The 25,605-nt window shown below is 34.5% G+C and overlaps 1 protein-coding gene and 1 long non-coding RNA gene across 3 annotated transcripts; one reads left to right on the top strand and one right to left on the bottom strand.

The window, feature by feature from the left end:
* Positions 1 to 6,246: 6,246 nt before the first annotated feature.
* LOC132623651 (uncharacterized) lies at positions 6,247 to 12,643 on the top strand. Of its 2 annotated transcripts, XR_009576316.1 has the most exons (3): positions 6,457 to 8,586; positions 9,215 to 9,364; positions 11,878 to 12,643. It is a non-coding gene; the product is annotated as an uncharacterized LOC132623651 (long non-coding RNA). The 2 variants fall into 2 exon arrangements; XR_009576315.1 differs by lacking the exon at positions 9,215 to 9,364 and having other exon boundaries at positions 6,247 to 8,586.
* A 3,890-nt stretch (positions 12,644 to 16,533) lies between these two features.
* Positions 16,534 to 17,204, bottom strand: LOC132623650 (large ribosomal subunit protein uL24z-like). The gene has a single exon (XM_060338430.1). It carries the CDS (start codon positions 17,128 to 17,130, stop codon positions 16,690 to 16,692), a length of 441 nt encoding a protein of 146 aa, XP_060194413.1. The 5' UTR covers positions 17,131 to 17,204; the 3' UTR covers positions 16,534 to 16,689.
* Between the last annotated feature and the right edge of the window lie 8,401 nt (positions 17,205 to 25,605).

Here is a 25,605-nt window from a genome sequence, read left to right as displayed (position 1 = left end):
TTCGAGATTTGGTGAGAGATTTTGTGCTAGATGAACTTGACATGTTTCAAGATTTGTTGTTGAACAAACATTCCCACCTCCAAATTTATGCTTTATCTCATAGATCGCACTATCTCTTTTTAATTTGTTTTAAAACAAATGCCAGATTTTGATAAGTAAAAAAACTTTTCTTTTGTCGAATGAACCATTTTCAAGATTTAGATAACAAGATTCAAACAAACAAAACTTACTTCGGGGCACTTTACAACCCCTAAAACGACGATCCAAACGTTTACATATACTTGATGTATTGAGCCTATATTATTATTCGTAGAAAAAAATATCAGGTTCTATATAAAGTATTGATATTCCGGCGTTTTGAAACATGACTAATCTTTGGTCAAAGTATGGAAAAAACATGAAATTTCAAAACTTTAAAATTATACAAAAAAAAATCTAACCCCTTTTAGTGCGCAATAGTACTTTACTGCAAATTTGCAGTTTGGTCCTATTGCGCAAAAATTTAGTGCGCAAAGGTTACTTTGGTAACTTTTTTTTATTGAGTTATTTTGGTCCCTATAGCCACTTTTTGGGTCATTTAAGTTGCGGACTCATGTTAATATAGAGGTGGTTTCAAAATAAATATTTATTGATATAGGATACTTATATTGATAAAATGATTTGAACCGCTTATTGTAAATTGTAAAAACGGGGATTTTACCCCCTTTATCTAATGCTGAATCGACGACCTATTCTAAGTAAGAAGAGTTTTTTGGATTTGAAAAAAAAAAAAAAAAACTTTGCTGACAATTACATATTTTTTATTTTGTCAGAAGAGTCTTCCGAATATTTTGGTCTTACATTTGATATCTTTTTGGAATATGAACAAAGAAGAGAAGATAGGCTTATTACATTCATAAAAAGAGATACGAAAAATTACCTTAAGTAATTAAGTGAACCTAATAAATTTAAAACTTTTTATTCCATATCCGTTGCAACTAATATTTGGATGTTTTTACTTGAGCTGTACGAGAAGAAAGTTTTCTTCGAGTGGAACTCCAAATTGAGGTGTCATTCGAAATGCTTCCAATATCTCTTGATACGAAAATTAAATAAGTACTAAAGTTACATAGTAGATGATACATAACTTATTTAGATATTTGGCATTAATAAGGAAGTGTACATGATATGACTTAAAATATGATTTTCACTAGAAATTGAATCAACTTTTTATGGTTATCTTTTTAAATAACTATTGAAAGTAGAACTCGGGAAAAGGCATCTTTATCTTTGGATCCTTTTATCACGAGATAAGCTAATCTAAGCCTGTCAATCGATTGATCCGGAATCGGAACCGATTCCAATTAGCAAATCGATTGGTTATCGATTTTCGAACCGTTCCAGTTGATAGTTACCGGTTAGCCGGTTGGTTTGGCTCTAGCCTACCCGAAACCGGTACCCTTCTACCAAACCAGTAATTGATTAGCCCAAAAATAATTTTATTTTTATTTTTTTGCTTAATTACGTATTTTACACATAAATTAACACTATAGTTTATTAGTTTGTATATATATAAGTTTTATATGTCCCCAGGTTATAAGTATTAAGAAACTCAAGATTGTATATTTTTATCTTAAGCATATTTATATATGTTATGTTATGTTACTACAAGAATATAACTATGTATATATATATATGTATTACTTAAGTTATGTTTGTATATTTATATATGTTATGTTATGTTTTTGTATATATATATATATATATATATATATATATTTAAGTTATATGTATTACTTAAGTTTATATATTTACTAACAAGTAACAACTTATGAGTATTCTAAAATTCAAGATTATTTCTTTTCTAAGTATATAACTTTCTATTTTACAACTTAAGTATATGTATATTATAAGTATGTTCTAAGTATATTGTAGGTATATATGTTTACGTTATATGTATTACTTAAATTGTATATTTACTAATAACTCATGAGTATTATAAAATCCAAGAATGTATATTTATAAATATATTGTAGGTATTTTCTTAACTTAATATAAGTAAGAATATGCACACAATTAAATAGAAGCCATAATTTTTATTCATTAATAGATAATATTTATTTACAAGCTCTAATTTTTTTTAACTTGCAAATAATACATGAGTTACATAGTAGTGTACATGATTAGTACGACGCATAGCAGCAGCCTCATCACGCTTAGAGAGATTGGCAGTAGGGCTGTTCACAGTTTTGGTTAAAATCAAAACCAAACCGAAAATTTAACCAAATCGAATAAAATAACCGACATTTGATTTGGTTTGGTTTGGTTTTAAATTTGAAAAATCGATAATATTTGGTTTGGTTATGGTTATAGTAAAAAATAACCGAATAAATAACCGAACCAAACCGATAATTATATACATAAAATTTATAATTATTTATATGTATAATATTAGCTTTTCATAAATAATTAAAGATATTTTATACCTTTTAATTATTAATTTAATTTTTGTCTACTTATTTTTAAGGTCCATGTCTTAAAAGAATATGTCCAACAATCCAAGCCCAACTCTAATAAGTCGTAAGCATAAGGGTTGTTTGTATTTTGAAACCTCTGTTTGACTTGTTCTTTTGAATCTAAACTGCGTTGTAAGTTTGGTCCACCTGATTTGCCAACAGCGTGTCTTTCCCTCAATATGCAGCAAAGTTCACCCTTGTGGGCCGTGAGGAAAAAAGAGCTTCATAAGAAATTTGAAGAATGTAGAGAGAGAATATTTGAATTGTCACGGCTATAAACCGAAAAACCGAACCAAACCGAACCAAACAGACAATAACCAAACCGGTGGTTATTATTTTACTTGATTTGGTTATGGTTTTAGACATTTAAAAACCGACTAAATTGATTTGGTTATGGTTTTAACCAATAACCGACTCAAACCGAACCATGAACACCCCTAATTAGCAGTGAAACGAAAACGACGTTTTGGGTTCTTCACAACACCACATAGACTCCTCCATCGTTTCAGCACCTCTTCTGACGAGTGCTTTGCCTTCACTTCTCCAAAATTCTCATTCAAATAGCTCTCCATCCTTCTCCTATATTTTCTCTATTCACAACACAATCAAATACATATATCTATATAGACAGTCAAACGTACTATATAACACGGTGAAAAAAAGAAAAGGAAAAAAGGAGAGGAAAGTTAAAAAGAAGGATGAAGCTTCCAACACATTGTCCTAGAAACTGAAACGAAAGGGAGGAGTATAGTGCCCGAACAAACATACAAATTTTGGGGTAAATTGGTGCTTTATGGGACACAAATGAAAATTCAGAGAGAAAGCGAGGAACAAGGATCCGAATTTTGGGTTAAGTAGATGGCCAATGGACATGAAAGAAGCTGTGTTAATCAGTACATTTTTTATTTTTTTTGGTTCCAATTTTTGTTCCTCGTTTTATGCTAAAGTTTATCAAAATGGATGGGGTCAATGCCTCCAGTTGAATTGTGGGATCCATTGTCTAAATAATTAAGCTACATTAAAACAATATCATAAAAATATGTTTTCATTTTTATTTATCTGTTTTAGCATATCAAGATGAATTTTTTTTTTAATTTTATTTATAGTAGTAGTTACTCATTTTAAATTATTTTTTAAATGTAATAAAAATATACACCATCTAATATGAGTATCATGATAAATTATATATTTTTTTTTATTTTTTTTTTAAAATGTGTAAAGTTCAAGTAGATAAGTAAATGAGGAAGTACTCATTTTCTGATTTACGAAATCAAGTACGTGCGAATATTTTTTCACGCGTGACAGAGATATTTGAACATAACATCTGTAGATAATCTGACACTAAATTTAATTGCGTTATCACAAAAATAAATATTACTACTATCTCTTTATCCCATATTTTCATTATTTTGAGATAAGTAATTATGGGTCCATGCTGCTAATTATTGAACATTGAGGGAATATCTTACGCGTTTTGTCAGACACGGCTAGTACGCGGAAGCAGAACTTGAGATTGAGACCCCTTTTTCTTCTTTAACTAAAATAGGAGGACTATACTTTTCTGTTCTTTTTCTTTTACCAGTGGTCCATCACCTAACTAGAATTTCGTCGTGGGCTCCATTCTTCACAGTTTCACTTTATTTTAATGGACATGTCTGCGCACCACTTCTCGTTATCTCATGCGAGGAAGTCTTAATTACCCATACCAAATGTTTTAAGACCAAATGATGAACATAAGTAATGGTCTGCAAGAGATTTTGTGCTAGATGAACTTGACATGTTTCGAGATTTGTTGTTGAACAAACATTCCCATCTCCAAATTTATGCTTTATCTCATAGATCGCCCTATCTCTTTTTAATCTATTTTAAAACAAATGCCATATTTTGATAAGTTAAAAAGCTTTTATTTTGTGGAATGAGCCATTTTCTTTTTTTTCTTTTTTTCCCGAAAGGAAATTGCATATGTCCAAGTACCAGTATAATATTTGGCGACCACAGCGCCCCCTGCTTCTTCAAGTGGAACTCCAAATTGAGGTGTCATTCGAATGGTTAAACAAACTGTTTGAATTCTAGACATAGCATGGTACTCTTTCTACCACTATGTTAATATAGAGGTGGTTTCAAAATAAATATTTTTCGATATAGGATTCTCATATTGAATAGATTCTCATATTGATAAAATGATTTGAACCGCTTATTGTAAATTGTAAAAACGGGAATTTTACCTCCTTTATCTAATGATGAATGGACAACCCATTCTAAGTAAGAAGAGCTTTTTGGATTTGAAAACAAAAAAAAAAAACAACAACAACAACTTTGCTGACAATTACATATTTTTTATTTTGTCAGAAGAGTCTTCCGAATATTTTGGTCTTACATTCGTTTCGATATCTTTTTGGAATATGAACAAAGAAGAGAAGATATGCTGATTACATTCAACTAGATCAAAGTTTTTTTCAAGTGGACCTCCAAATTGAGGTGTCAAACGAAATGCTTCCAATATCTCTTAATACGAAAATTAAATAAGTAATAAAGTTACATAGTAGATACATATTTATTTAGATATTTGGTCCTTGCATTAATAACGAAGTGTACATGATATGACATAAAATATGTATTTGATTTTCACTAGAAATTGAATAGACTTTTTATGGTTATCTTTTTAAATAACTTTTGAAAGTAGAACTCGGGAAAAGGCATCTTTATCTTTGGATGCTTTTACCACGAGATAAGCTAATCCATCAATTATTATTTCCACATTGTAGAAACTTTACTTGGAGAGGGAGAATTGGAAATTTTATCTATATTGAATGAATAATCTGTATAGTTGTTGTTCTATTTGTACAAGTATAATCTGAGAAAAAGAAATAGAAAAATAAACTAATTTGTATACTTGTGCTCTTCCTATTGCTTACATCATAACAAACCTAATCATCAAAATATTCCTTTGTACAGTTGTGTATTTCTTGTTGTACTATTTGTGGACATGGGCTAATTGTAATATTGGGCTTTGTCTGAATTTGTGTGTCATGTTGGGCTGCATTTGTTGAATCAGCTAAAAGAGGCCCAAACTTTAATTTGCCTGATGTTATGTAGTCCAAGTCCAAGTCAACATTGATTTCCCTCGTAGATATTGAAAATTCCTCTTTTCCTTTCTTCTTCATTGAGTTCATGCTTGTTGTCATAGCTGAGCTTGAATCCTTTGAATCCAAAACTCTAGCATCCCCCCTCAAGTTGGAGGGGAACGAAGAGATGCCCAACTTGCCAAGAATCGATGCAAGCGAAGGACCCGACAAGGGTTTGGTAAATAAGTCGGCAAGTTGAGATTTTGACGAAACAAAATTGAGAGAGATGAGTCCAGATAGAAATTGTTGTCGGACAAAGTGGCAATCTAGTTCTACGTGCTTCGTCCGTTCGTGAAAGACCGGATTCCGGGCTATGTGTATAGCCGCTTGGCTGTTTGAGAAAATTGGAACCGGTATCGATGGTATAATGGAGAGATCTGATAGAAGTCGAGTAAGCCAAGCCAAGTTCTGCAACTAGACGGCGCATGGATCGATATTCAGCCTCCGCCGAAGACAATGAGATGGAAGATTGTTTCTTCGATTTCCAATTAATCGGAGCACCACCCAAACTAATGAAGAAACCACTTATAGATCGTCGTGAGTGTTGACACCTAATTTTGACCCTCCTTTCTTCCAATTCACTTTAAATTGCCTTATTTCACTACTATTTTTTACTATCATTATTATTATTGTTACCCTTTTTATTAACTTAAAAATTACATTTTTTTTATTATAAAAGCTACTACTATTATTATAGTTATTATCTACTACTACTACTACTACTGCTACTACTATTATTATTATTATGAATAATAGTTTGATCTAATTTAGAAGCCAAAAGAAATATAAGAAGAATGGATTTTTCTAAACAAAAGTTAGCCATCTTATTGACAGTTTGGCAAAGCTGATGAAGTTGACCCATTTGGCCAAAATCACGTCCATCTTAATTATAAGCCCCATTTCCCTTTTTAATCAGCTCAAACGAGCAACCCAAACCATAAGAGCAGCTCAACAAAATGTTAGTCAGCTACAGCCCAACAATACACATACATATTTTTTATCCAATTTTCTCTAAACCTAATTCCAAAGCCAGCAGCCGCATCCACCCCTCTTCTCCCCATTCCATTTTCGATTTAGATCCGAACTCCATCAGTCATTGACAGACTTTATCAATACCATTTTTGTGCAAATTTCCCATCACCTATCTTAGCATATCACAAGAATCCAAGAATGCTTTTACAGAGGTCTGAGCACAAGAGATCCGTTCACGGGTCTAATTCAAATCCAACTTTGAAATCCCGCCTAAAAAAAATTCCATTGCATAAACCCTATCTTTCTTCTATAAATACATCTCTAACTCTCAGCCGAAATCATCTTTTTTGACACTTAAGATTTACCATAGTTTCACCATCAAAATTATTGATTTAAGGAATTTTAACCAACACTTAACACCTTGAAAATACTCTCATCATCTTCCAAAGCTTTCTTTTCTTTTTTGGTGAACTTTAGCCACGGAAAAGGTATTCAAACTCATCCCACTCTAGTTTCAAATATGTTCATAACGAAAGAGTAGGTTCAAGGCTCCGACGTCCCGTTCACTGCACCAACAAGAGAGCTGAAGAGTTTCACTTTGAGACTCAACGACGTTGTTACCGCATGGAGTCCGCATATCCACTATTCTTTCTAGTCTCTCAAACATCCAATTACAGAGGATATTTTGTCCTCCTGTAGAAGCCGAACAGGACCGTTGAATCATCTCATTTTAGTTCTGCTTGTTTCATTTACTTGTGTTGGTGTGGCTAACATTTATCTTTGATTATGTATTTACTGCTTCCCTAAACTCAGAATGAGCATAAGATACTAGCTGGAGTATTATGTAGAGTTTTTTTTTTCATCTTTAGGCAGCAGTGAGGAATACTTTTTATAATATAGAACCGGGCACTTGTACAAAGATTTTAATTTGGAGGATTTTGTGTCAGGTATATTAAGTGAAGTCAATTTGGGTTCTTTTTGGTACTTCACAACCTTTTTCATGTCAAAGCTTTGTATTTTCATAAATGAAAAGTGTCGTCAACAACATTTTGAAATGAGGAAGTGATTTTGCAAGACGTGGGTCTTTCAATATGATATTGATACAAATAGTTTCATCTAAAATCATTTTGTCATCTAGTTCTCGTCCAATACCTCATTTCTTAAACATATTTATATTTTTGCCAGATAGATGTCTTTGACCCACTTAAAAATGTGAACCTTATAAATGATTTTCTTTGGCTGACCTTACAAATTCAATTTCCTTTAGTTCACTATTTGATTCCAGTCTACTACTGCTACTTTCCAATGACCAAATTTATGTTATTGTACCAACTTTAATCACTACTTTAAATTATTTAGACCTTTTCGCAAGATCTTAGCCTTTTTAATTAACTCTAAGTCCAGTCAGTTAATCATTGTTAATGGATCTTAAAGGATGTTTAACACCTTCCCTTAAGATTAATTGAACTCTTATCTAGAATCTTTAAGTTTAGTAGACCTTAGACGGAGTTAACTTTAGACAATTACTTTAATGAAATTTAGGTGTCCTAATTCACCATAATAATTAGGTGGCAACTCCTTAATTTTAATTAACCCCGGAATTACCGGAATGTTGTAAACCATTTTGACCTTGGTTAAAAAGGGGTATAACAGTGAGTCCTTGCAAGATCCCCAATCGGCATCACAGAAGGCCAAAAGAGAAAAAGAAGTAGGTGAGTTGAGAAAGAGACCTTGTTGAGGATTGTTTCAAAGGTACTGAAGAACTCGAAGAGCAGCAGAAAAATGACCAACACAAGGACTTTGCATATACTGGCTCAAAATCAGGATAGTGAATGAAAGATCCGGCCTTGTGTGAGTCAAATAGTTCAATTTACCAACTAAGCATCGATAAACAGTGGGATTTGCCAGAAGAGTACCCCCATCTACAGTTATCTTGAGTTGAGGATCAAGTGGAGAAGAGACCTTAGGAAGAACAGCACAATCAAATTCCTCGAGTAAGTCCAATGTGAATTTTCTTTGTGTAATGATGAATCCTGTTAGTTCCCTTATAATTTCCATTCCCAGAAAGTAATGAAAGTGTCCAAGGTCCTTGATTTTAAACTCAGAGTGAAGAAAAGATTTTAAGTCTAAAATTGCAACTGGATCATTACTAGTGATCAAGATGTCATCGACATAAACTGCAATAATAGTGACATTAGGACCTGAACACTTAAAAAATAGGGAATAGTCATTTAAAGAGGAACAAAATCCCTTGAAGCTAAGTGCACCAGCAAACCGGGCATACCACTGCCTCGATGCTTGCTTTAGACCATAGAGAGATTTCTGAATCGACAAACATGATTAGGACTAGGAGGTGTGAGACCTACAGGGAACCTCATGTATACCTCCTCTAGCAGTTCACCATGTAAAAACGCATTGCTGACATCAAATTGAGAAACATCCCAATTCTTTTTAGCTGCAATAGTCAAGAGACACCTGATTGTGGTCATTTTCACAACAGGGGAAAATGTCTCGTTATAATCCACTCCTTCTCTTTGAATATCGCCTCTAACAACCAACCTAACTTTTAGCCTTTCAATTAAATCATCAGCACGCTGTTTAACTTTATATACCCATTTGCAGGGCAAAGCCTTGTGTCCAGGGGAAAAAATGACCACATCCCAAGCGTGATTTGCCTCCAAAGCTGCAATTTCGGAATTCATGGCCTTTTTCCAACCTTCATGAGCACATGCTTATGAATAGTGAGTAGGCTCAGTGATGATGGAAAGAGAGGTAATAAATGCTTGGTTGGTAGTAGAAAGAGTAGTGAAAGGTATAGTAGGTGGAGAGGATGGACTGGATAGACATGTAGTAGTGAGGTCAGTGAGAAAAACACTGTTGCATATAAAATCATGTAAATGACTAGGAAGAGCTTCTTTGTTAACTCTAGATGATTGTCTAACAGGAATTGAGGGTTGAGTAGAAGAAGATATAAGAAGAGGAGGAGGTGGTTGTGTGGAAGAACTGGAATTGGTATGCATAGTAGGGGAAGGAGATGGGTTAGTTGAACTAGATGGTGAAGAACTGGATGGTGAGGAAGGTGTAGAAGTTGGAGTGGACAGAATGGGTGGAGATGAAAAAATAATGGCATCATCCTCAGGATGATCAGGAAAAATAGAGTGAATAGGTGGAAAAATAGAAGTCAGGATGTTAGAAGGAAATGAAACAAAAGGGAATATTTGCTCATGAAAGTGGACATCTCTGGAGGTAAAAAATTTCTTAGAAGCTAAATCCAAGACTTTGTACCCTTTCTGCCCAGTAGGATAGCCTAAAAAAATACATGAAATTGCCCTAGGCTTAAATTTATCTCTGTGATGTGGCAAAGTGGATGCATAGCATAAACACCCAAAACTTCTAAGAGTGTGGTAGGGTTGTGACTGATGAAAGAGCATTTCATAAGGAGTTTGACCATTGAGAACTCTAGAAGGAAAAATTTTAATAATAAAAGTGGCAGTCAAAATGCATTCCCCCCAATAACAAACAGGAACTTTAGACTGAAACATTAGGGCCCTAGCAATTTCTAGCAAATGTCTATGCTTCCTTTCTAGTATACCATTTTGTTGTGATGTCCCCACACAAGATGTTTGATTAATTATACCTTGTGACTGTAGAAACTGAGAAGTGGATGAACTTTTACCTAATTCTAAAGCATTATCGGATCTGATAGTTTTAACTTTTGCATTGAACTGCCTCTCAACCATAAATAAGAAATATTTGAGAACTCGAAAAGCATTACTTTTGGTTGTTAAGAGATAAGTCCAGGTTCCCCTACTAAAATCATCAACTATAGTCAAGAAGTACTTATAACCATTGTGAGTAAGAGTGTTGAAGGGACCCCAAGTGTCAATGTGAATTAAATGCTCTTTGTTTTGATGTTACTAATGGGAAATGGGAGTCTGGATTGCCTAGCTAATGGGTAGACAGTACAAGAACATTCATTAGATGAAGAAAAAAAGATAGAACTGATATGTTTCATTGCATTAAAAGGCATATACCCCAACCTTACATGCCATAACATTACATCATAAGGTGTTTTAATTGAAATAGGAACAGAAACAGAAGTTGAAACTGAGCTAGAAACATAACTCTTAGGTAATGAAATTACTAAATCTTTAGGTAGACTCTTAGGCTGGAGTGGAGTAGACTTCAAAGTGTAGAGACCTTGATTGACTTCACCAAAAACTTGTGGAGGGGGCCCTGCAAAATACATCCAGTTTCTATAAATGTGATGGCACATTTGAAAGTTTTACAGAGTTTATGCACAGAGAGTAGATTATACTTGAAGGATGGAATGTGTAGAACATTGTTTAAGACAAGACCTGAACTAAAGAAATGCTACCTGCATGAGTAACTATGACCTTATAATAATTAGGTAATTTCACAAGAACTGGTTTAGGTAATTTAGAAATAGAAAGAAATGAGTTAGGATTAAAACACATGTGCTATGTTGCTCCTGAATCTATGATCCAGGAATCAGAGTTAGAATTATTCACTGAATAACATGAGTCTGAGTGTTCAAAAATTATACCAGCAGCTGAGTTTGTTGTGACTGCAGAATTTCCTGTCTGTCCATCCTGGAGTTGACTCAACATTTGCACCAACTGAGTCTATTGTTGTGGTGAAAGTTGTTGAGCAAAATGTCCTCCTTCACTTACAGCAGCTTGAGAACCTTCCTGGTTGTCCACAGAAACAGCAGAGTTGACTTTCACATTTCCTTGAAACTTTTTAGGCTTAGTGAACTTGAAATCTGGTGGGTAACCTATGAGCCTATAATATTTATCAATGTTATGATTAGTCAATTTGCAATAGGTGCAAAATTTCTTTCCCTTAAATGGTTCATTTCCCTTAGGATTCCCAGATCTGTGCTTATTGAAATAGTTTCCAGTTGTATTGCTACCAACAAGGAAAGATGAACCATCTCCTGGAAATTGAGGATGGTGAATCTCCCTTTGATTCTCATCCTGTAGCAAAAGAGAGTATGCAGAATTGACACTTGGAAGAGGATTTATCATGAGAATATTGCTCCTAGCATGAGAATAGGTGTCATTCAATTCCATTAGAAATTGAATGAGTCTTTCATTCTCCTTGAACTGCACCATCTTAGTTTTTCCTTCACAAGTGCATACACAGTTGCATAAGGCATTAATATTAAGAGCATCTAGTTCATCCCATAAACATTTTATTTTAGTAAAATATCTTGCAATATCATTTTTTCCTTGCACTAAAGCTGCTAATTCTTTTTGCAGATGATAAAGTTTTGCCCCATTGGGCTGACCAAACCTTTGTTCAAGGCCTGTCTAGAGATCTTTTGCTGTTTTGGAGTAAAGAACACTATCAGCTATGTCCTTAGAGAGAGAATTCAGCAACCAAGATGTGACCATGTCATTGCATCTGTTCCAGATCTGAAAAGTTGGATCAGTGGAAACTGGAGCAAGACAGGTGCCATCTATAAACCCCAGCTTATTCTTAGCTGAGAGAGAGATGAGGATGGACCTTCTCCATCTAGGATATCCTCTTCCATTGAAAGAGGTATTGACCAGCACCATACCTGGTGCATCAGAAGCATGAAGATAAAAGGGACTGCTGGAATTAATGGCATTGTTACTGCCTCCAGCACCAGTGGAAGAATCAGTTTGAGGCATGGCTGAAGGATATTGAGTGAAAAAGAAAACAGATTAAGTAGAAGAGCTATGGAGAAAATCCTCGTGCTCTGATACCATGTAGAAACTTTACTTGGAGAGGAAGAATTGAAAATTTTCTCTATATTGAATGAATAATATGTACAGTTGTTGTTCTATTCGTACAAGTATAATCTGAGAAAAATAAATAGAAAAATAAACTAATTTGTACACTTGTGCTCTTCCTATTGCTTACATCATAACAAATTTAATCATCAAAATATTCCTTTCTATGTACAGCTGTGTATTTCTTGTCGTACTAATCTGAATTTGTGTCATGTTGGGCTGCATTTGTTGAATCAGCTAATAGAGGCCCAAACTTTAATTTGCCTGATGTTATGTAGTCCAAGTCCAAGTCAACATTGATTTCCCTCGTAGATTTTTCCTTTCTTCTTCATTGAGTTCATGCTTGTTGCCATAGCTGAGCTTGAATCCTTTGAATCCAAAACTCTACACACATGGGATATGATATAAGAAATATATCAAAATTGCAGTATAAATAATTCTAGAATTGCTTAACCAAAATCAAATTTCCAACCTAATGTTAAATAATCCCACATTTCTCCCGAAATGATGATCCTTAACCCTAGTAAGAAAGAATAATTTCTTAAACGTCATTTCCATTAAAATACTTATTACATATTTGGCAAGGGCAAAATTCATTTAGCACTTTTTCGATCTACAATTGATACTTCATTTTAACCAAAAAAAAAAAATGTAGAGGGAAGACATCCATAGCTTTCCCCTAACCTATGCATGTTACCCTGCCCCCTCTACTTGCCAAACTCCCGTGATCTTCTGCAGAGTAATTTCCCTCCCATGGCCTCATTGTGGAAGGGAAAGAGAACCGGAGGTTTTAAGAGTTAAGACATGCGACTTGCAGGAAAGGAAAAGGAAGATAAAAATTAGACGATGTTGGCCAAACTCCAAAACTCTCTTCGTTTATCCTCTAAAGCATTTTGGCAGACACATTGAGAAATATGCACTTTCAAACAGTGGAGGGTCATTGTCAGATTACTGTTCAAAAACAATTTTCTTGGACTGATAACTAAATGTACAGGTATTGACACCGGTACGTAACCAAGAACAAATTGAGCAATTTACAGTTTGAAATTCAATTAAACAAAAGAAACATTTACTAAAGCCAAAAGCTAAAACGAAGCTTTGTCGAGGCGCATTAAACTCTGCCTCGCACCCATCCCCTAGAAAGGCTATATATAACTAGAAAATGACAATCACTGGGCAAAGGGAACAGAAGATTAAAACCACCTTTCAACCATACATTTGAAGATGAATTACGTAAATATTTTTAAGTTGTTACATAGTAAATTGAACTGGTCACTGAGACTTTTCATGACAACTGGGGCTAAACAAGCACCGACCACGCAAAAAATAGTTGAGAAATTACTTTTGGATATAGCACTCAAAAGAGCAGCACCTAGGTACAGCACATAGACATTAACAACCCCGTTAGCCTCTCAAGAAAGGCCTACGAGTATAACTAGTGCAGAAAACTGGTAGTAGTAAACAGGATACTACAACTAAGCTAAAAGACAAGGGCAAAATGCATAAAACTGGAATGTATTAAGATAAATACTCCCTCCGTCCCATATTAGTTATCCACATTACTAAAAATATCCGTCCCAAAATACTTGTCCATTTGTAAAAACAAGATAAAGTTAATTAAAATTTTCATATTTTGACCTTTAACATTAAATTTTTTTTAAAAGTAATCAATATTGATTAGAGTGCAATTTATTCGAGAGATACGAAAAATACTGTAAAAGTACACTTTTATTTATATGATTTCTTAAAGGACGTGTAAAGGAGAAAATGGACAAGTACTGTGGGACGGAGGGAGTAATGAATACAGCTACAGGATACTCCCTCCGGATCAAAAAAAGAGTCCACTGAGCCTTTTTTTCTTAGATCAAAAAAAGAATCCAAATCAAGAAAGAACCTTGTTTTTTCATATTTGGCATTAGTAAGTGTTATATGATCAAATCTCAATGCCTATTTAATTAAGGGTAATTTAGTCAAATTACCTATCTTTATCTAGGAGTTGATATTTTCTTAAAGGGTGTGCAAATGGCTAAGTGGTAATAAACTACTTGGACTAAAAATAGAGTAGCTTATAGAACAAACACTCCTATTATATGTAAGTCCATCAGAAGAAAGACTTAATCAGCCAAAACAGAATGATAAAACAAAACCCTGACTAATGCTATTTCATAGACAGAAGAAGTAGCGAACAAGGGAAATTAACAGTACTAGTCCCTCAAATTTACACCTCTTCCTCATATCTCCTTTCCTCCTACCACTCAAAATAAGCAATTCTACCACTAGGAACTGTACGATAAAGATGTTCAATTGTTGCAACTAGCAAGCAACCTAGCATAATTTCACTAAAGCTTGATCCGTAGATTCCCAAACTTAACAACACAAGTTCATGTCACTAGTAGTCATATAGCCTATAGGGTCAATAACTCAAGAGAGCCATTTCAAACGATATCAAATCCACCACATTTACGCTAAGTGAATACTCTAATCTCATGTCTGTACTACACACTAGTTAACCTTTTAAGACAATCTCTAAACCCATATGCTTCTAAGACAACCTAGCTCAAACCTCTGATATGTAAAAGTCCATTAGACCTAAGGCTTAATCAACTACTACTAAAGAATGACAAAAGGAGGATGAATAATGCTATTTCATAGAAACAGAAGAATGACAGAAGGGAACTTGTTGCTGCAAATATAGGATGTAAACTATGAAGGGAAGAGGTTACAAAACTAGTCTCTCTAATTTAAGAGCCTGTATGGATGGGCTTAAAAAAAGCAGCTGAAAACAGCTTATAAGCCAAAAAAAAAAAAAATTGGGGTAGCCCAACTTATTTTTTGGGGGGGGCTTATTTTAAACACAAAATGGCTTTAAGCTAGCCAGCCAAACACTCAAAAAAGCTGAAAACAGCTTATAAGCTGTTACGGGCTCTAAACCTATTTCTTGAGCTCCTTTCCTCCTACCACCCCCAACAATCATGCATCAGTAATATGCCTATTCTTCAAGCACAACATGGTCGAGGGCTCAAAAGAAAAATGAAACACTAGGTTGAGTGAACAGGAGAATGAGAAGCATCACAAAAATAAACAGCACAATGCAGTTCTACGCAATGCGAAGTGCAAAATACAGATGTACACTATGCTTGCAACCAATTTTAACATAATTTCACTAAAGCTTGCCTTGTGGTTCTCAAAATTAATAATAAAAGCTCATGTGGATGGTAGTCATACAATGTGTTCACTATGCTTGCATCCAATTTTAACATAATTTCACTAAAGCTTGCCTTACGGTTCTCAAAATTAATAATAAAAGTTCATGTGGATAGTAGTCAAAAGCCACTTCAAAGGATATCAAATGATCCAAATTCATGCTGTGAATACTCTACAATCTCATTTCTTTACTACACAAATCAAGACAAACTCTAAAAAAACACACTTATTGTGTAAAATACATCAAAGTAAGACACTTAGCTTAACAACCTCATTCATGAGTACCAAACCACAGCATATACAAGGCACAAGTTAAGCTATAGTTACCAGCAACAGTCGCACAAAGTAGCTAACATAAGAATTTACTGAAAATTTTAAGATTCCGAAGTATCATCATCATCGACCAAAAAAGGGATGACTAATGCAATATCACAGATACAGTACTGGTCCCTCTAATTTACACCTCTTTCTAATGCTCCTTCACTCCCATCAATCACATTCATCAGTAATATGCCTATTCTTCAAGCAAAACATGGTTGAGGGCTCACAAGAAAAATAAAACCCTAGGTTCAGTGAACAGAAAACTGAGAAGCCTCACACAGCACACTTTAACAAGCAATTCTGAGCAATGGGATGTGTACAAACCAATTTTAACATAATTTCACCAAAGCTTGACTTATAGACGGTTCTCAAAAGTAATGTTAAAAGTTAATGTGGATGGTGGTCATACAATATTTTCTATAGGGTCAAAGATTTAGAAATCCACTTCAAAACGATGCTAAATCCTCCAAACTTATGGTATGTGAAATCCTCTATAATCTTAGTTCTTTGCTATACAACAATTTACCTTTTAAGCACTAAAGTTAGATGCATCAGTGCCAAACCACAGAATATAAAGACCACAAACTAAGCTATAATTACCTTTACAGTCACATGAAATAGCTAACATAAGAATTTAACCGACAAAAGTATCATCATCATTGATTTAACCAAAAAAAAAAAACATAAACTCGAACAAAATCCAAATGTCTCGACAAAACACTAGAATTAACCGAAACGCACTGATAATAAAATCCTCTTTAACTAAAACAACAAAATACCAGAGAAAAATCAATCAACGGTCTGCATAATATCATCAGCAGTAAACTTAGTCCCCTTGTCTTTATCAGCATTAGCACGTCCTTTGGCCTTACGATCAATTAGCGATTTCCTATCCTTATCAAGTCTCAACTTAGTAACAACAACTTTCGAAGGATGAATACCGACATTAACAGTAGATCCATTAACTTTCTCACGTGTAATCCTTTCAATATGAATAACCCATTTCTTACGATAAACTTGGACAACTTTACCCTCACGTCCTTTGTATGTCCCGCGTACAACCTGAACCTCGTCATCTTTGCGTACAGGCATTGAGCGCACGTTGTATTTGGTACGGAGTTCGCTGGATAAAGGTGCGCTCATTAAGATACGACGGAGACTTGATGGGGCTGTGAAATGAGCCTTACGGCTCTTACGGCGAGAAGAGGATACTCTTGGATTGTACTTCATTTTTGCCTGGTGGTGGGTTTGTGAGAGTCCTCTTGCAATGTGGGGAGGCGCTGAAGAAGATGGTTTTTAGGGTTTTGGGGGTATATATAGTGAGGGAGTGTGGGCTTGTGAAACTTAGGGTTTTAGAGTTGTTGGGTTGTGAAGTTGTGGGAGGCTGATGTGTTGGGCCTATTTGTGATAATTTTGGGCTCTGGTGTTGCTTTAGGGTGTGTTTGTATTTGAGGAAAATAAGACACTTTCCTAATGAATGAAAGAAGAAAAAACTAACTTATGTAAGTTAAGTGGTATTTCATTCTTCCCCATCCTATAACACACTTAGTCCCACCCAACCCCCCATAGCCTAGTCCCCACAGTCCTACTCTCTACTTCCGCCTCTATAGTGTTTACCTAACTTTTATATAAATGTCTTCGAAATAATATTTAGTTACCTAACATAACCAAATAATTAAAAAAATCGCTTCTTTTTTAAGAAAATATTTTTCCTTCGTACCAAACACACTCCTACGACCCGTCTGGCCATGAAAATTTTTCATTTTTTTTTTCGAAAAACGTTTTCACTTTATTTGAAAATCAACATTTGTCCATGAAAATTCCAAATACAACATGAAGTTTTATTTGAAATTTGAAAAGCACAAAAAAACTTGTTTTCACTTTCTAGACATTCAAACAACCAAATATTCACGAGTTAGAAATCAGATATGTATGATAAAGACTTAATTTTACTCGACATCGGTGCTCCCAATGCTAACAATCTTACATGTACACATCCCGAGTGACCCGGGTGATACTATGACTCATGAGGGACATATTCATATCCACACGCCACACAGATATTTCATGTGTTATAACTACAACTATGTGATAAACTAGGTATGTAATTATAAAGCATGAGAACAGTGCATGACTATCGGCTAAACATGAAATCCGACATGCACATAGCCCATAATGTTAACCTGGCATAAAATATGATGCTTATAACATTATTCTGGCATGACGGAATGCTCAAAGTAGTCATGACGCAGAAAAAACACATAAGACATTTATGTTTACAACAACCTATAGCCCGTATAAGGGTGAAAACATCGAACCACACTGAAAAACTAAACCAAATTGAACAAAAAAACTGACTTTTTTTTATTATTTATTTTTCATTTTAAAACCAACAAAGTTTTGTAGTTTTTATTTTAGTAATTCCAAGAATCTATTTCATGTTTAAAGTAACTTGTATTTGTGTCCTTTAATTATTGTCATTGTTTAATTCAATTATTATCGAGATACCTTGGTAAATGATAACTCTTTATTTTTTTCCGCAAAAGAATCATTGCAAAAAAATTATTGAGTTCCTTGGAAATGATTAAATTTTTGAACAATGCATACGATTTTCTCAAAGAAATTACATCTATAACTTGATTACATATATAGTTCCTTCTTTTCTTAAAGAGTAATTGATTTATTATAGTGTCATGTTGGAATATAGTTAATCTAAAATATGCTTTTACAGTATATTGTCATATATATTTTTTTAAATAATTGACAAAAACTAAATTAACATAAAAAGGCACGACAAAAGTGACAATCACCGAAGCGATGAAAAATCGACTGTATTTTGCTTTGGTTCCAATATTTAAACTGACTTTATTGGTTTGATTTTCTTTTAGAGGATAACACACCCAAATCGAACCATGAACACCCATACCTCATATATAGAATTTATAACGCTAGTATCTGCACATATTCTCGTCTCCTCATATATACGATACCACCCATATACATAGCATATGTAAAATAATATAAATTTAATTATTTTTTTCTCATTGATCAAGTCAAAGCACTAACTAACCTCCATGCGCTTTAACCTTCTCCAACCGCTTTCCCGGGCTCCAAATCAACCACACAAGCTTGAACTATTTAAAAGAATATCTTACGAGGTTAGACGAATTGATGTCAATTTCGTATTTTAGACTAGGTCAAAGTCAAAGTCAACCCAAAAAGTCAATCTGAGCCCTGTGGTCAAAACCCAAAACAATTATGTCAATTATGTTCCCGAGTTACATATAACCATACAAGTCCAACTCTATAATTGAATTTCTAATCCGATCTTCAATTCGATGCTCAAATTTCCAATTTACATACTCTTTAAGTTTTGGTCAGAATTTCTCTATTTGACTTCTTTAATCCGCGATTTGAGTGTAACAATTCGTCAAAATTCAACATATACACATTCAGTGTTCATAACACTCACCCAACGTTTGTGGATGAAAATCTCCTCTTGAGTCGCCTTATTCCAACCACCTAATACTCAAAAATGGTGAGATAAACTCAAATCCCATTTTCTGTCCAATTTTATATCCCTAGGTGATCTTCTTCACGTTCACGACCAGAACTACTGCTATAGCGGAGCATATCTAAAAGCTCCCACGCGATTGCGACATATGGCTTGTGACTACGAAGCCTTAAGGACCCATGCTACGGAATCGTGATGTGCCCTGATGCATAATCTGCATCAGCAAAAAGAAAAAAAGAAACTACAATGTTCAAATCTGGGTTTTCTTGCTCAAAATCTCACCCGAGGCCTTTGGATCTCAAGCTGGAACCATTCCAACAAGTCCCAAAATATTACATGAATCTTTACGAACTCTCAAATTATTGAACGAGATTCAACTACTCAAAATAAGGAATCGGGATGTTACATGTGCTTTTTAATATGATATTGTCATAGAGATTGCTTTTGTTACATTTGCATTTCTTTAAAAACATACACCACTTACACAAAATCTTATGCACGCCAGTGATTATTTGGGTTTATAAGTTTCTGATATACTATTGATATTGTAATAAAAAGATGGTGGTCATTCTATTAGTAGTTGTTTGGTTTCCTGTTTCTTGAAACAATGTTATTTGGCTTAAAGAATACTAATGAATGATTCAGAAATGCTTTCATTTCTTTTTATTCGGGTTTTCAGAAATATCTATGTAGTAGAGGAAATGAATCATTTTCATACTCAATAAAACAAATTACAAGTGGACATATGTGCATTGCGCACCCCACTACTGACTTTCCCAATTAGTTTCTCACGTTGAAAAGCTTCATAAACAGCCAACTTTAAACCTTTTCATGGTGTTCCCAAATTATGGGGCTTTGGGCCCACTTTGCCTTATCTCTTCTGCTTAATCTTTAGTGCCGCTTTGAGATTGAATCTTTAGAATCATCTGTCTAAGAGGGCGAGGACCTTTATAGTCATAATTCATCCCCCGGTTCTACCTCTTTCTGCAATAGTGATCTATCCCGTCAATCCCACCCGCGAGCTATCCATTCTAACTTTTTTTTTTCTCTCATTCATTCTTTTTTGTTTTTGTCCAAAATGCCCTTTGTAATTTGGGGTACCACAGTATATTTGTTACACAAAGAAAGAAATTCTCATAAAATTCAAAACTAGAATGAGAACCTTTTTTCAGGAACTGGTTTTGGGAACTGTATCTTCTTTGACGGATTAAAAGTGAATATTGTTATAAATACACTGTATTATGGATATCCATTCAAATTCACAGTCAACTGGATAAACTTACAATCAAGCAAACAACTTACAAGTAGCTCAAGCAGGCAGCTTCCCAACAGCTTCTGAAAAGCCTCGCAGCAACTTCCTTTCTTCTATAAATAGGAAGTAAATTCAGTTTATTTGGATACATCAATTGAAAGGGTAGTAAAATCTCCTCCCCCCCCCCCCCCCCCTTCCTCACAGCTTCTTTGGCTCTATCTATTGTATCGTGTACTTTTAATATTATTTTATAACACGTTATCAACACGAGACTCTGTCATTTTGAGTTTGTTTTTTGTATTTTAATTGCAGTTCTTGGAGCTGCACGGGTGCAAGATAAGCATTTTATTTCATAATCTTTCACTATGTTAAAATCATGTTTGTGGTATCTGTTTTAATCACTCCCATCTATGGGAAATTGGAGGGGTCACCTATTGTATGCTTTACTGGAGAAGAGAGGAAGTTTGGATTTGCACTATCTGTGTGCTTTTGTGGTGCTATGGATTAATAGGCCAAGCAATTCCTTTTGGACAATTGAATTAGGTATTACCTTTTTTTATTAATTCATTTACTTTGTATCATTTAAATACATGTATACCAGGAAAAAGCTCGTCTTGGGTGCTTGATGGTAAAATTTATCAGATGTGATAGGTCTAGCAAACACAATCAAAGATAAAAATCAGGCATCAAATTAAGATTGTGCCAAAGCGATGATATTCTTCCGTCCCCTGATGAGGGCTTGAAATTGGAATATCTCACTGTTCAAGATCCTCTTTTATGTTGTGGAATAACTTAAAAGATAGGTATGACCACTTGAAGATAGTCATTCTTCCACAAGCACGTTTTGATTGGATCTTAGGGAACCAATTGGTTCTGGGCCATTTATGCCTCAAAATTGTTCCTAAAGAACAGTGTTGTTAAGAGGGATTATGATGTTATTTTCATATCTTTTAATGGCTAAATGAGAGTTTGTAAGAAATATGTGGTCACCAGAAGTGACAATAGTTCCTATGTCTTGTTGTAGCTAATATGCCAGTAGTTACCTGGAGTGGTAATATTTACATAGGCTTGTTTGTGATTACAACTGATGATGTATTTGAGGAAAATTCTCTACATCATATGTATGCCTCGATTTACTCCTGAAGTAGCAATATCTTAAAAGAGGTTCTAAGCTATCACGATTTGATATGATTAAGGCACGTTCAGATGATTGTGTTACATTCCTGAAGAATGAGAACTTTTGATAAAAGCTATAAATATGGATCCATTCCTGAAGTAAATGTGATAATAATAAAGCTTATCAATACTGATGTGCACTTGGTTGTGAAGATATCACGTTCCCACCTCCAGAAGAGGTAGAATATTTGAAAAGAAATATTCTGAATATTTTATGCTTTATTCTTGAAGTAGTAAGGCCTTGAAATATACTCCTGAAGTAGTAAATACTCTGCATTTTACTCCCAAGTAATAAAACTTAAAACTTACTCCCCGAGGTAATAAGACTCTGAATTCTACTCCCGAAGTAGCAGAACTCTTAAAATCTACTCCTGAAGTAGTAGATATCTGAAATTGAAGTCTCTCGAAGAGGTTATATATGATAGTACCATTTATCCTAGATCGTAAAATAAATTGTAGTAAACCTGAAGTTTACTAGCGAGAAAAATGGTTATCATATTGAGACTACAAATGATTGAAATATTGAATATCTCCAAGTTATTACGGGTAGGAAATACGTATGTGATACGTTACCCGAGTATGATGAGATCACGTGTCACAATAAACTAAAAGTTTATGACATAAAATCTCATGCAATAGTAAACCAGAAGTTTACTAAAATAAATAGCATTCGTCATGGTAAACTTGAAGTTTACGGGTATAGATAATTGTATCAGTTGACAAGACCATTTTGGTCATCCTGATTTAAATTTGATGTGCTAATTGAGTATTTGAAACATATTGAAGAACTTGAAGATTCTTCAAGAATTTGTTTGTGTTTCTTGTTCTCATGATAAGTTGATTACACCAGCTAATGTTGGGACTGAATCGCCGAAATTTTAGAAAATATGAAAGGTGAATGTGGGACCCTTCACCTGCAATATGGTGTCTTAAATAGATGCATCTATGAGACGGTCACATGTAAGTGTATTATCAATTGGCAGTTTGACATTTACAAAGTTGCTTACTCAAAATAATTGAGTTGGAAGCACAATTTTCAGAGTATCTAATCAAGATAATTCATCTTGATAAAGTTGGTTTATATCTAAGCTGGTTTGGCATTGGATGCCTCCATAATATAGCTAAACCATTACTTATGAGAACATATCTTTAAATGTTGGTCTGAGATATGATATATTGCATACAACGACACTTGTATGCTTTAGACTAATAAATTATGATAAATTCTCCCTTCATAATTGGTTTAGAGTCAAGAACTAGAGATTTCCATCTTATAGCATTTGATGTGCAATATATGATTAATGCATATACCATGATGCATAGAGATGGATTTCCAAAGAAAATGATGATATGTGTTTGTTTCTCTGACATAAGGGGGAGAAAATATGCATCTAAGAAATATGTTGTGAATTATCACCAGTATGATCCTCAGATAATTCAAGTCAAATGCTGGAAGCATTTTGTCGGGCCCCAAAATCCACCCTAGACGTGACCGGCATCCGATGTCATGAACAACATCGGATGAACCTTATTGTATATTTAAAACGTTTGATACTTTCAAATCATCAATTATCTAATAAGTAAGAGACACACCCTTAGCAAATATCTAAAATAAAGTCATGCTCATTAAAACAAAACAACAGAAATCTAAATCCATACTTAAATAATACGTGGAAACATGCCCCAACAATCATGAAAAAACATCCATAACACTACCCATAGTTCAATGACCATCTAAGGAGCTTCTACGAAATAAAGAGTGTCTAAAGTCTCGGGACGCAGCCCAACAACTAAATAAAAGAAAAATTATAGAGAGGTGCCCTATGAACAAACATGTGGACTTACCGAAAGATCTCGAGAAGTAGCAAGTTCTCTTAAGTCTTCGGCGCATCACGAACCTGCTCTTCAATGTTACTTAACATACCATCAAAAATAACAACGGTATGCCTGAGCACTGGGTACTCAGTGAGTGTCTCGAGGACGATAAATAATACAGCAAAATAAAATAATTAAGATCAGTAATACTGTTTAAGTGCAAAACAGCTGACAAATCCAGAGGTAAGATAAACCAATAAACTTCACAACCATCAATCGAGAAACCATAAATCCGTATTTAAACCAGTTCCAGTTTATTATGTCATTAAGTACCATTCCAGTCTTTCTATTTCAAATTCAATATTTATCAATCAGCCACTCACAGGAAAACGTGTTTAATATCATCAACAAGCCCCTCCTAGGCAAACAAACTTATATCACAATGTCAATATGGGCCTAAATCAATAATGACAACGAGATGACCATTCAGGGTTCCCAAAACCGCATATAAGCACCACATTGACGCAATTTGACCCACGATGACTATCCTTCCTCCTGAATAGTTAGGCAAATATCACATCGGAGTGTGTAACCCTTGGTGACCACTCTTCCTCCCGAATGGCTAGGCTAACCCCAATAGGATCCATAGTGATTACCCTTTCTCGCGAGTAGCTAGACCAAACACAAACAGTATAAATCATGACAAAAGAGCCGAATCACAATCCTAGCATAGAAGCCGAATCACTCGAATCATGGCATAGAAGGTGAATCACAAGTCATATCATAATAGTCACATTATTCATTAAGGATTATGTTCATCATCCCATTATAGGGGTGCATCAAGTCATTTCAATTTTTAGAAACAAGGTTCACTTCTTTAAACAAGTTTCAAGTTTAACACAATCCATTATTATCAAGTTTAAACATCCCTTATGGGTTAATTCGAGTTCGAATACCAAATATTTATATCTCAAGTTTTAATCATCCTATAGAGAGGAAAACAATCATGAACACGTACATATAATATAGTACCAACAAGGTTTAATGTGGGCTTTTCCCTCGCGCACACAAATCACAACCAAAGAGTTCATAAAAACCATTCGAAAGAGTATGTTCAAAAAGAGACATACCTCTAATCCCGTTATAAGCTAGCAACCGGATTCTTCCAAGTTCAACAATCACATTACAATGGTTTTTAAATGACAAAGTTTAGAACTTTAACGAATTCTAGGGATTTCTACCCTTATTAAAAAACTAGGGCTTTTCTAAGCCTATAAACGGGTTCTTGAACCCTTTCATGAATCACTAACGGATTCCAAACTTGTAGAACTTTCTAATCTAACCCAAACTTTATTAATACTTAGAAAATTCAGAAACTTTACCTCTTAGACGAAATCCACACGCCCCTATGTTATTCTTCTTAATATTTCAAGAACTTAGGGTTTTAAAAAGATGATTTACTATCAAGAGGGGATGAATATAGAGTGGGAATGCTCAAGATTTAGTGGGTACTCACCTTAGGGTTAGTGAGACTTTTCTAAGGTTCTTTTTCTTGGAAATATTGATTTGGAACGAAGTGGGAAATAACACAATGATGTAGGACTTAAAGAAAATTTGGAACCAAAAAAATATTCCGATCCACGTTGAGCCTGCGTCGTGGGTGCAACGCGAGGACTGGGATCCGCGTTTGCCACGCGACGTGGCTCCAATGTCTGATCATATTTTTTTTGTCTGTAGGTGGATTTTGCGCGATGGGTCCGCGACACACACTTAACACACGTTTTCGATAATCGATATTCGCTCAATAAAATGATCACAACTCCCTGTACGTACCTCAGTTTGAGCCCCACTTTATATTGTTCGAAAGGTATTTCAGAGATCTACAACTTTCGTGTTTTGAGTTTTCACAAATACCCAACACAAAATACTCGAAAACCGGACATAATTG

The sequence above is a fragment of the Lycium barbarum genome, chromosome 12 (genome assembly GCF_019175385.1).
Source record: "Lycium barbarum isolate Lr01 chromosome 12, ASM1917538v2, whole genome shotgun sequence".
Taxonomy (NCBI): domain Eukaryota; kingdom Viridiplantae; phylum Streptophyta; class Magnoliopsida; order Solanales; family Solanaceae; genus Lycium; species Lycium barbarum.
Note: the sequence above shows the minus strand (reverse complement) of the source record. Positions and strands in the feature narration are given on the sequence as shown.

What these genes read in the sequence shown, in the direction of transcription:
- LOC132623650 (XM_060338430.1), bottom strand. Translation starts at nt 17,130, where the DNA reads ATGAAGTACAATCCAAGAGTATCCTCTTCTCGCCGTAAGAGCCGTAAG.